The sequence below is a fragment of the Lasiodiplodia theobromae genome (genome assembly GCF_012971845.1).
Source record: "Lasiodiplodia theobromae strain AM2As chromosome Unknown scaffold_25, whole genome shotgun sequence".
NCBI lineage: Eukaryota > Fungi > Ascomycota > Dothideomycetes > Botryosphaeriales > Botryosphaeriaceae > Lasiodiplodia > Lasiodiplodia theobromae.
In genome coordinates, this window is record NW_023336458.1 from 139956 (window position 1) to 152590 (window position 12635).

Below are 12635 nucleotides of genomic sequence, written 5' to 3' on the forward strand. Positions count from 1 at the left end.
ACTGCAGAACGCTGATTCTCTGGGAGGCCGTCGGTTGAGTGGCGCATATTTTCCGGGACGGGAATTTTGCTCTTGTGACAAGCATCTTGGATTTTGAACACCGCCCACTGGTCAGGAACAGCGTTAGGAGGAATTCTCAAAGAGTCGACGAAGCTTTTTCCAAGATGGCAAGCGGCAAACTGAACCAGTTGCTGCCGTCTTCGTATGAGCTCTGGGAGAATGAAGTGAAGAATCTTTGAGTGGCCCAGGTCGTGTTTACTGATTGCAAGAAAGAGCAAGTCTGCATCGATGCGGCAACCATTGCTCATTAATATTCTTGCAGAGTCGAAATGGTGTCGTACACACGAATACGCTAGGGGAGATCCACCTTTGGCGTCAACGTCGTTGATCAATGCTTTCCCTCCAAGGTCTAAAAGTAGCTCAAGACCTTCAGGCCAGCCAACGGCCAGATGTATGACACTATGGCCGAATGCCGTCTTGTTGTAAAGTTTGTCGGGGTCTTGCTTGATAAGCTGCCCCATTTCGATTCTTGATCGCCTCAATATCGCTTCTCCCAAGGTGGAACAGCCAAAATCTATGTAGAAGATTAGCTTTACTCTTCATGAAGATCACCTCCACGTACCATCTAACCAAGAAATCTCTACATGCAGTAGCCCAACAAGAAGGACATTGTTTTCTTCGGCAGAATTGTGAGAATACAGACTATCGCAAATCCCGAGAGTGCTCTTGTCGAATTTGAGATCATATGACACTATGATTTCGCGAAGCAGCTTAATCATTTCTGACCAAAACAAGTGATCGGATGGGTCATCACCAGATGCAAATGCCCTATGCATGATAGTTGATAACAGAAGAGACCCCGGGGTTCTAAATCAATCGATTAACTGCCATTTTCCTTCTTTAGGAGATACTACTCACAATCCACTATCGGCATGTTCATCAAAAGGGACCCCATATTCCTTCAAGGCGAAAATAAGTTTTCGAAAGGAGTCAATGAATGATTGAATAGCGACAGGAGACTTGAGGTACATCTCCCAACGAATTGACAAGGCGAGAAATGCAGCCTTGTTTGTAAGGAGTCAGTATATAGAATAGATTATGTTGCCCACTTACCATGAGTAAATTGCGGCCTATACTATTTATGACCATTGGAGACGCCTGTCGTTTTTGGAATGATTCCCGAACCAACAAGACTGCAGTATCAATTTCTCATGGAATTGGAATTGATTCATGTGCGGGGACCATGAACTGATGGAGTGAAGAGCTTGAAATGCGGGATTTTCGTCGGAGACAACTTGTCGGACCTGAAGGCCTGGACTTAGTGGCAAGGCCCCTCCGGCCACCCTCCAATTCAGAAACGCTTGCACAAAATGCTTCCCACCCCAAGTCGGCAGCATGAATTCAACGCCGTATCGCTGAGTATTCTCCCAACGAATGTGATAAGGGCAGTCTGGAAAATGCTTGCTTGACCTGGTAGCATGACTGAAAAGGGCGAATGGGCCAATCTGCCAGACAGCCTTTTGGCCCGATCGTTGCGGTCGGCAAAGGCACAACCTTGTTGTGTAGTGCTGTCTCGAAACTACCAAAGCGGCTGTTGCTGTACTATCGGAGATCTTCAATGCCAGCTGATCAATGGTGGGGTTTGACCTGGAAACAATGTGATTTGGCTGTGAGGAATTTGGAGTAACCAAATCCATGGAACCCTGAAGCTTGGCCATAGATGCCTGCAGATATTTCAGCTGCGTAGAGAGCTCTGTGAAAGCAGAACCACTCCTGACCCTGATTACCAGTCAACTCCATTCGTTTAGCAAAGAGAGGAAAGGGGAGCCAATTACATTTCCACAGCTGTGAGAGCGAAGGACAGGCTTTCTCTGCAGTCATTAACACGGCGATTCAAGTCAAGAATGGTTTCACGCCGAAGCGGATATGCTGCCCGACTAAAGACTGTGCGCAGCTTTTCCTTGAAGTCTTTCGAGTCCTTAGCCTTGCGACTTTTCGCAACAGCCGGGTCGAGCGAATCTAGTGACTTGACCAGCTCCCCTATAGATGCTGCGACGCTCTCGGCCAGTTTCTGATGGCTATGCTGGAGCTGTGGTAGATGGCATTCGATTGACTCGAGCACGACGCGAAGTTCTTCGGATTTGCGAACAAGACTGTTGGTTTCCTCGTCCTGGTCCTTGTAGGTCTCGTAAAAGGAGGCGATGCTCTTGCAGGCGGTCAAACCGAGTGTAACAAACCCGACAGCACCGCTCGCGATCGATAGTGGGTCGGCCATGGCTCGTTACAGCCCCAAAGGGCCAGCTGTGTGGGGAAGTTCACGACCCACGACAAGAAACAGCGCTGACAGCGCCTTTATAAACGAGGGCCCCATAAGCTAGAGGCGCAGTCAGCGGAATCGAAGAGCAATCACAGAAAGAGGTAGGCGCAGATGCAGGCGATTATAATCGGTTGTGGCGCAGTCGATGAATGGAAGACACGTCACACGAGGCTGCCTGTGTAGCATCACTAGCATATAATGTATGGAATAAATAAGTTCGCTTACTTGAAACAGCGCAGCCAGGCGGTTTGACCTCCAAGGCAGCAGTATGCAAGCAGGCGATAGAGCGTGATTCGCTTGGAAGCTGCATAGCGATCCGGCTTATCCCGTACCCCTGCACACGCAATAACGGGCTTCTTCTGTGAAAGATAGGTTTCTGAATTGCCAAAGGTAGCAAGTCCAAGCGCCTCGCCGAACACTTCGTCAGAAACGCTGAGTGAGCCTGCTACAACTTTCACTCTCTACTGGTCAAATTTTAGCCACAGGAAACTGGCTCAACCTTCTATGATACCAGATTATTTTCGGCACGCATTCTTCAACAATGTTGCAGCTGGAGAATATATATTTTACTCATTCTACGTATCTAAATCAAATGCTTCAATGAGGGATTCTCATATTTCCCATCATGTGAGTAACCAAAATACAAGGCTGGGCGGAGTTTGATGATCATAATGAGCGTGAGTCCACACCATAACTTACTTTTTTTTTTTTTTTCATTTATTTACGTCTAACTGACGGGGGTCATAGCCCGACAGACAAAAACGAACCATGTGAAGAGCAACTCTTACCAAGAACAAAACGGAACCGTCTGCTGGGGTCTTCCGATGCGAAGCCCCATAGAGGCTTCACAATATGGGAGCCCATTGCATCATCCACTTGGAGCATAGGTTCCGGCGCTCTCACCACTCCCACCAGAACTGGTATCCCCACAAACATCGGAAGTATTGCAGGGCTGATTACTGAAACGAGCGTCACAGGCACCGCGACAAGCACTAGAATTGCAGCTACTAATGATGCATGCTGTAAATGGTAGAAATGTGGTTACCAAAGATCTTTCGGGATGGGTCCGATGGTTTCATGAAAGGTACTAAACTGATGATGTAAATCAGAGATCTCCCAATAGGGCGGAATACAAGAGATTTGCCGTACTAGTGAAGGAGATTCTAATTTTAAGAGCAGGCAAAGTATTATCACTGTTAATCAGGGGTTTCTTTTTAGCTTTTCGATTGCCTACAGAATAAATCATCGGAACGGCTTTGTACAATATAAATTGAGTGGTCTCGCGTCATCCATAGACGTCATCATTGGAGGGATGCTCCTAATCATGTAAGATAGGCGGACCTTGGCTACTTTGACATCAAAGAAAACTTCCCTAAGGCACGCGCTGAAATGATACACTGCACAAGACTTTGTTCAGTAACGAAACAACTTTACAAAACAACGCAAACAAAGACTTTGATTGAACAACTTCAGTACATGTTTATATTTAAGAAAGCAGGAACCGATATCCGACTATCCTGCCGCAGCAGCTACCAGCATCGCAATGGCTCACGGTAACAAGAACAACAAGAATGACAAGGGCCCCGTCCGGGTCAAGGTTGACGGAAGCTACTGCTGGGTAAAGCAGAGCGCTTACAGGAGGAACAAGAAGCATCAGTCTGCCAAGAAGTCTGCGAAGCACCTTCACGATGAGGAAGATGTGCTCTTGGATGATGACCTGTATGATGAGAGAGACTAAATTCTTGATAGCTCGTTGTGGCTGTTCTCGCAAAAAATAAAAAATGAAAAAGAATCCAAACATGGGTGCCATGCACTTGTTTTTGGATTTGCTCTTCCTGAATGATTTCGCTCTCTTTTCCTGAAAAGAAAATAAATCTTCATGTGATGACATCTTCTGGATTCGTGAACCATACACCGCTGTCATGTAGGTGTCAATATGAATATGCGTTCCCGACATAGTTTATTAACTGACTACGCTTGAATCATCGCTCATCACGTTCATTTCAATAACTCATTTTCCCTCGGAAGGGCCCACACTGAAGGCGTGGTGTGGTGGGTTGGACCAATTCCTTACAGTCATCGCCGGCGAAACCCAACTACCGCCGGTCAAATCCAACTCCCCACCAAAATCCACCATCTTTTAGCTACAGTATAATTTCAACGAAATTAAAATCCAAGTTATTTCTCATTGCTGTAGTGATGGCTAAGTCTACAGATATCTACTATAGTAAAAAGTTAATTTTATAAAAGAGAATGTTGACCCGCACGGTCTAAGACTTAGGTTTTGCCAGCGACAGTTGGTATTTACCTCTCTTTATGTAACGGTGCTCTGCTGAACAAACACTTCGAGGTGGACCCAACCATGTATCAAGTGGGTCCAGTTCTTGTGACAATTTCATCAATGAAGCTTGAAATTGCTTCTTGAGCTTATTTCTAGGACAGACCTGCCCAACAACTTCAGCGATCCAGCACTGTGTCTCCTTACACTGTTAACACTACCCTTCCACTCACTTCCAGCGGCCGCCGCGACTATGACCCAAGAAAAAGCCAAGGAACAAGCTGAGGATGAAGTTGTCGATGATAATGCGCAAGAAGCAAAGGAACAAATTGTCGATGACAATGCGCAGGAGGCAAAGGAACGAGCTGACGATGAAGTTCCCCAGAACAATGCGCAGGAGGTAGAAGAAATATTCACCCAGGGTTGCCAAGATGACGAGTACTACACCGATTCCGAGACTGGTGAACGGCTCCGCAATCCATTTATCGCGGGCAGTACATGGCGTAGGCAATTGGGTTATCGCTCAGAATACTTTGCCGAGTGGAAAGAACACTTCGAAGAAATGACAAAGCTATGTCAGGAAGCCATGGACCTGCGGGAAGAAAGAGACAATCTACTTTACGGCTTCGTCGACGATATTCGAAGCGAACAAGATGCTCTCTTTGATGTTCTGACATACCGTGAGGATGCTGGGCTATCAAAGCTAAGTCAACGAGCTCAAGAGCGTAAAGAACGCAATCTCTCGCACGTTGAACAGCGGCAACAAAGAACTGTAGGTTACTTGCGACACAATTTGGACTGCCAAATACGCAACATTAAAGACCTTCGTGCATTACAAGGCCATGAAGAAGAGTTTATCGCGTACCTGGATCAACAACAGCATTCCACCAATACCCTTCTGGAAGAGATGATTTTGAAACGGCTCGTGGCGAACTGTATCCCGCCTATGGTCACAGCCATGTCCGACCCCTCTGTAGATTCAAATGATGACCCGTGTTGCATGGTGTGCTTTGAACTAGGACCACAAAAAGACATGGAGGGTCAGCTAAAGAAAGAGATTGCTCCTTGTCCGAGCTGCGGGTACTTCTACCATCAAGAATGCTTGACGAAATGGCGGGATGAGAATCCGGATTATGACTGTGTTCTTTGTCGGCCGAAGCTCAAGCAAAGTTGAGAGAGTGAGATAGTCTCTCATATTATACTTTTATTACTCATTACTTTGTTACTCTCGATGCTCCCTCACTTCTCGATCCCTACTCTCCGGAGCACCCAGCAATAGCTTATTACAATCCAAAAATTACCTAATGCTCCGACCGTCACTCCCACCAGCCCTTCCTTCCACTCTATGTACGTACCTATGTACAAAGCTGAATCGGCACCCTCACCGCAACCGACGAAAACGACCCCAGCGTAACCGTGACATCCAGCCTATACATCCTATCCACCAAACACGACCGAAAACTCGGCACAAGCGCCTTGTCGGGCGGATACTCGACGGGGATCACCAACTTGAGCAAATAATACGGGCCACCCCTGTACGCGCTCGACGGCGCCACCATCGTCTCCAACCCCCTGATCCCATCACCCCCGCCTTCTTCAAACAACCGCTCATGCGCCCAACTCGCTCCGCACCGCACCCACCGCGCCCCCGACACGCACAGCGACGGCAGCGCGACGGCTTCCGTGTACGACCGCTGCTGCCCTTGCTGCTGGTGGGGTCCGGCCGCGCTCACCAACCCTCCGTACGCCGGATCTGCCTCCATCTGCCCCGCGCGGAAGACCGTCGTCGCCTGGATCTTGCGCTTGACGTCTTCGAGCTGTGGAGGGGGCCCGCAGCTATCATCATCGGACGCAGGATCGAACCTGAGCAACAGCGTCGTCGAGGCGGGTGATCCTTTCTTGCGCAGGCCGCCCTTCAGCGCGGATGGCTGCTGCGCTTCGACGACGAGGCAGCCGGCGCGGCCGCGGGAGAAGAGGCCGTTGGAGATGGTTTTTTCTTGGCGGAGGCGGTATTCGGATGGTGGCGCGTCGCGGCTGCTGGGTTGCTGTAGGAAGATCGGGGGTGATTCAGGGAAGTCGGGGACGACGCAGACGGGGCGGGAGAAGTCTGCGAGCTGGACGGAGCGACGGCCGTGAGTGCCGCCGGGCTTGTTGTAGAGGACTTTGGCGGTGATGGTGTAGGCGACCTGGGCCATGACGGGCGTGGGGTCGTCGAGGGTGGTTTGGCCGTGGTGCCAGCGGTGGGCGCCGCCCATGGTGGGGGGAGGGAGGAGGTGTTCGTCGGAGTGGAGGCAGGGGCAGGAGCTGGGGAGGAGGCGGTCCGGGACGATGAAGTTGAAAGGGAAGGAGTGGGGGTGGGCGGCTTTGAGGATCATGCCGCTCGGGGGCTTTTCGAAGGGCTGTTGGAGGTGGAGGAAGCGTTTGTCCGTGTACGATATGTGTGGCGCTACTGGGGCGGCGCCGAAGTTGTCGAAGCGGGTTTGGGTGTTTCCTGGCGGTCGAGTTGTCAGTGTTCTGTGTTGAAGGGTGTCAGATATGTTTTTGTCACTTACCGATGAAAGATATGTCCAGGTCGTCTACGTGGATGTCGTCGGTAGCAATGATGACAACTTCTCCGACTATTTCGTCATTGGTGGTATACAGTTCGTGACTCAAGCCACTGCCTGCGCTCTTGAGGTTGATCGAAATATCCAACATTTTGTTGGAGGTTTGGAGGAGTCTGGGAATGATAGACATTCAGGGCAGCTGCCAGGGCAAAAGTAAAGTGGTGTGACAAACTCTTCGAGCAGAGGTGCTTCCTGCGGGGTATTTATCAGGCAACTTCGCCCGGCGGACATGACATGGTTCGGGACTTCTGCCAAGGCCGGCACCTCCGTAGATCCCGCTTCCGCTTAACGTTAGGGGAAACTCGCTTGCGTAGTGGATTCCGCAATTCTAAATCCGTCTATACTTAACATACACGGTACAAAGTGCTCAGCCGTGACAGAATTCAATTTTCAATGCCACACCGCTATCTGGCGCCGGCTTTTCCTTGACGAATGGCTTCCTGCCATGCGCTGACGTTTTTTACTCGGTCAAATCGGACAGTTCGGACAGTTCTGTCTTTGGTTTAGTCCAATGGCGCCAGCCATCCTCCGCCCTACCGGTGACATGTAAGACTTGACAAGTGCCCCATGGGCCACGCGCGCGCCCCGTGGAGGGGCGTCTGTAGTCGTAACACCCACGCCACCAATAGTCGGGCATCCGGATTACACTCGCGCTGTGCTGATGTCGACAAGACCTCGACGCTGTCCCGACTACTTAAGGGGCACTCGACTCTGGCCAGCGTAGTTCGTATGTCCAGGCCGGTGTCGCTCTTGACAAATCGCAAACTCGCCCATTTCGCATTGTTCTTCGACACTGGGCAGAAAGTCGGCTCAGCTAGCCGAAGTCTAGTCAGGTACTTCTTGATATGTGAGTCACAAAGATCTTTTACCAGACTTGTTCTCCTACTCGATTGACTCTATTCAGAATTCGCCCAAGTTCATTTTCCACAAAAGTTGTTTCGGCGTTCCGCCCACTCTGGCCGTCAACCAGTCATTGTTCCATCATCCAGTCATCGCCAATACACACCGGTCTTCGCATCGAATCAGAAAACAGCACACCTCCAGAAACGAAACGAAGAAAGCATATTCGCGAACCTCGATGGAAGATGTACACGAAGCCTGCGGCAACCGCGCTCAATCGCAATCCCACATCCATGACACTTCTCTGCCAATCAACGCCGAAATAGACGCACCAACACGAACAGAGCCACACTCGTTGTCTAGGAGGACATGATACGTCCATAGAGGGAAACACTGGGTAGGATGAGGAAGAGTCAGAAACAAGTGCGGCCGCATGGAGCAAAAGTGCTTACTGCCATCAGCCGGAGCAGCACTGTCGAACGGTTCGAAACTGCATCGAACAGTCAGCCCTACACAGATTTTGCTCTTCCCCCGTTGCGGTTTTTTCTGCACTTGTTCTCTCGTCAGCCCGACCTTTCCCAATAGAACCACCAACCGACGAAACCATCATTTGGTATTAGGTTCCGAGATTGTAGCCATCACACAACAAAGTAGGCCACGCAGTACAGCAAAAACATAGTATTCATTTACTTTCATCCCAAGTACAATCAGCATGGTGTTTTCTCACTGCTGATCAATGTAATGACACAAAAACCAGTCTCTACATCCCCCCCAATTTCCCATCCGGCGGCCAAACGCCCGGCACCATCAACTGCCTCGGCTTGACCACCGGCGCCGGCGGCGGCGCCCACCTCCTCCCCTTCGCCGACGACGACTCATTAAACCCACGATACTCGCTCAAACTCGGCGGCAGATCCTCAACCCTCGTCCCCCACGCACTCTCGTTCCTGCCCAGCGTGAGCACGAGCTCCTTCCCCTCAGTAAAAAAGCTATGATCGATCCAATTCTTCGTGTACGGCACGCCATCCAGCGTCGCGCTCTGGATATAAATGGCCTGGTAGCTCGGATCGAAGCCGACGTTCCTGACGGTGGCGGTGCGGCCGGTCAGCGGGTGCGTGACGTTGACGCTCTCGAAGAAGGGCGGCGTGATGAAGTACACGTCCTGGCCCGGGCACGGAAACAGGCCCATCATGCTGAACGCGACGTACGCGCCCATCGTGCCGCTGTCGTCATTGCCCGGCAGGCCGTCGTTGGTCGTCTTGAAGAAGCCCGGGATGTAGTAGTGGCTGCGGCGCGCCGACAGCGCCGGGCGGCCCGCGTAGTGGTACTGGAACACCGTCAGGAACGATGGCTCGTTGCCGATGTAGGTGATGTTGCGGTCGTGCAGGTACTCCAGGCGCCGGACGAATTCGCGGGGCCCGCCGAAGGCGGTGATGAGCGCCGCCATGTCGTGCGGGACGTAGAAGCCGTATTCCCACACGGACGACTCGAACGTCTCGACGGCCGTGTTCTGCAGGCTGCACACGCTGTCGGTGAAGGGGTCGATGTTGCTGCAGCGCAGCGGGTCCTGGAAGCCCCACGTGCCGTTCAGGTAGCGCGGCTGGAAGAAGCCGACGAAACCCGTGTCGGTGCCGTTGAGGAATGACGTCTGGTCGGCGCGGAAGAGGTTCTTCCAGTTGGCGCTGCGGTCCTGGTATTTCGCGACGTCGGCGGCGCGGTCGCCGCCGAGGCGGTTGGCCAGCTCGGCGATGGTGAAGTCGTTGTAGCAGTATTCGAGGTGTCGGGAGATGCTGCGCGTCATGGTGCCGAAGCCCTTGTAGTCGAAGTCTTCGACGGGGATGTAGCCCAGCGCCTTCCAGCTGTCCAGCCCGCCGCGCCCCTGGCAGCACCAGTCGTACGGCTCGACTTCTGCGTCTTTGACGACGGCCGCGTACCCGTCTTCCCAGTTGATGCCGTCGCGCAGCCCCTTGAGGTACGTGTCGGCGAGGACGACGTCCGCGTTCGACCCGCCCTGCGTGTAGCCCTTGTTCAGACTCATTCTGCACCATGTTAGCTCCAAGATCCGGAATCATGACCCAGCCCTGCTGTATACTCACCGGCAATCAGGCAGCCAGCCGACGTGCCTATACGTATCGATCAGCGAGCGGACCATGCGTGCGACCTGGTCCGGATCGACGATAGTCAAGAACGGCAGCTGCGAACGAAACAAATCCCAAATACAATAAAACGAATCGAAATACGGCTCGTCGCTCTTCCACAGCGGGTTTTCGCCCGTGTAGTCCTGCGGGTTGACCATAGTCCGATAAATGCCGCTGTAAAAATTAACCAGGAAATCGCGGTCAACATTCTCCGTCGACACGCGCACGGGACTGAGCTTCTGCCGCCACTCGTCGACGGCCGCGCTGCGCGTGCCCTCGAAATCATAATCCGGAATCTCCGACTCCGCATTGCTGCACGCCTGCTGCTCGCTGATCAGGCTGACGCCCACGCGCGCCACCACCGCGTTGCCCCCCGGATTCGCGAAGCGCACGAAGCCGCCTCCCGGCAGCGGGTAGCCGTTGATGGAGCGCGAGATGGTCAGGTTCTTGACGTCCGCACTCGCCCGGCTGTTGGCGAAGATGCCGTTGTCGCGGACGGCGGCGCCCTGGAAGTCGGCGCAGAAGTACGCCACGTAGTTGCCCTGCCCGAAGCTGGGGAGGAACCGCGCGTTGCCCGTCATCCGGCCCGTGGCGGCGTCGACGGCGATGGTCGCGTTGTCCTGGCGGGAATCAGACAGATCCGTCAGGTCCAGGAGGATCAGCGGGCTCGGAGCGTTGCCGTCGGTGCCGGTCGAGGGGAAGGAAAAGCGGAACAGGTTCGTGTGCGCGGCGGAAGTCATTTCGACTTGGACGCCGCTGTTCAGGGTCAAGGAGAAATAGCCCGGGCTGGCCTGGAGGGAGCCGTTCTGGTACGGCGTCCGTCTGGCCTTCTTGGGGAAGACGCAGTTGTCGATCTCGTCGCCCCGGCAGTTGGTGTAGGGGAAAAGGGCGAACAGGCCTAAAGATGGACTGCCCCCGGTCCCGCTGTCATGCATCTGGCTGAAGCCGGTGATGTTGGCGCCGTCGGTGGTGAAGCCGCCCTGGTTGCTGCCCGAATCCGTGTCGGCGACTGCTTTGGCCTTTGGACGTTACTCAGCACCCGTTTGCTACATAGACGGGGCTCCAATGACTACCTACCATTCCGTACGGCCGCGTGGCACCGGGGAACACATTTCCTGAGCATCGTCAATGGGACGTTCTGATTTTTGGTGTCTTCGAAAACTAACCTCCATTGCTACTTCCAATCAACTGATCGACGTACTGCAGAACATCCGACTGGGCGCACACCGGGACGGCGCTGAGGCAGGCTAGCGAAAGAGCGACGACAGACTTGAGACCCATGGTTGGGACAAACGAACGAGAGGACGGCGCTTCTACGAGCGACGAGTCTACGGGCCTACAGAGCGAGCGGTGTAAGAGGAGAAAAAGGCAAGCTGAGAGCAGCACCAGCCCATGATCAAGCCACCGGGAAGGACGGTCAGTTTAAATGTCGCCCGCATGGTGGAGCACGGACGACGTGACATGGCCATGGGGCCCCGATGCGCAGGCGGCTCATACTGTATTATACCTTGCAGCCGGTAACGCGTTCCCATGGAAGCTTGCCTCCCCACCAGAGGATTCGTGCAGCCATGCATGCTTCTCCGCACATTGGCCCGCTTGCCGGTCTTCATCTCCGCCCGTTTCCGCCTTGAGCTTGCTTTGGGGCCTCTTAGATCCTGGGAAAACCACTCAATTGGAGGACAACGTCGAGAGAGGGGCGTGTTAATTTCGCGTGGGTCCTGCTACCCCCATGGATCCCCCTCCCTTAGCGTTGCCGCATGCCACCCCAGACGCCCGAACACCGCATGGAGCCACTGCCGCCCACGCCACACGCCCCGTCCGAAAGCTTATCTGTATATGGTCCAGTTCCATCAGCAGCCGTGACCCCATGACTGCTAGGGCCTGCCTATTTCGCTCGCACCGCTCCGTCCGTGTTTAAAACCCCGCCGTCTGCTATCTCCTCCGCCCCTGTGCTCCCTCCTCACCTCCCAGCCCACTGCTCCTAGCAATTATCGGAACTTATCTATTGGCTAGGAATTCCCAGACATTCTCAATTAGGAATACACTAAACCCAGTAAGGGCGGCCTGGGAGGTGAGGAGGGAGCATCGGGGCGGAGGAGATAGTTATCGTGCTCACCGATGGTTGCTGCAACTCCGTCGATCTTGACGCCGCCCCCGCTGCACGCCAAGCCGGAAACTCTCGCTTTTGTTGCTTGTCTCCCCGTTCTCTCCAGATGAGGCGTCCCGGTTGAGCCGAGCCAAATCGACCATCCTTCTTTTCTCGGCAAACTTTGTTCCTCGAAATTTGGTCCACCATAGTAAATAGCTTGACTCAGGTCCGCACGTTGAAACAATGTGCCATGTGTTCCACAACCGTTGAGCGAAAAATCTAGAATGACCATGGTCAGTTGCACAACCATGCTTGCCTTTACCGCTGTTTTATTGCTTCTCAAAATTGCGCTCGGGAAGCCACACAA

At 53.0% G+C, this 12635-nt stretch overlaps 4 protein-coding genes across 4 annotated transcripts; 1 reads left to right on the top strand and 3 right to left on the bottom strand.

The window, feature by feature from the left end:
• Positions 1 to 1831: 1831 nt before the first annotated feature.
• Positions 1832 to 2275, bottom strand: LTHEOB_8040 (uncharacterized protein; the record flags this gene model as incomplete). The annotated part of the gene is made up of 1 exon (XM_035517474.1): positions 1832 to 2275. The coding sequence occupies one exon, from the start codon at positions 2273 to 2275 to the stop codon at positions 1832 to 1834; it is 444 nt and encodes a 147-aa protein (XP_035370587.1).
• Positions 2276 to 3860: 1585 nt separating this feature from the next.
• LTHEOB_8041 (ABC metal ion transporter) lies at positions 3861 to 5506 on the top strand (the record flags this gene model as incomplete). Its single annotated transcript, XM_035517475.1, has 3 exons — positions 3861 to 4036; positions 4755 to 5367; positions 5417 to 5506. The coding sequence occupies 3 exons, from the start codon at positions 3861 to 3863 to the stop codon at positions 5504 to 5506; spliced, it is 879 nt and encodes a 292-aa protein (XP_035370588.1).
• Positions 5507 to 5950: 444 nt separating this feature from the next.
• Positions 5951 to 7292, bottom strand: LTHEOB_8042 (Arrestin (or s-antigen) n-terminal domain containing protein; the record flags this gene model as incomplete). The annotated part of the gene is made up of 2 exons (XM_035517476.1): positions 5951 to 7086; positions 7148 to 7292. 2 exons carry the CDS (start codon positions 7290 to 7292, stop codon positions 5951 to 5953), a joined length of 1281 nt encoding a protein of 426 aa, XP_035370589.1.
• Positions 7293 to 8801: 1509 nt separating this feature from the next.
• On the bottom strand, positions 8802 to 11460 carry LTHEOB_8043 (Alpha-12-mannosidase; the record flags this gene model as incomplete). Its single annotated transcript, XM_035517477.1, has 4 exons — positions 8802 to 10080; positions 10138 to 11198; positions 11257 to 11294; positions 11346 to 11460. 4 exons carry the CDS (start codon positions 11458 to 11460, stop codon positions 8802 to 8804), a joined length of 2493 nt encoding a protein of 830 aa, XP_035370590.1.
• Positions 11461 to 12635: the final 1175 nt, after the last annotated feature.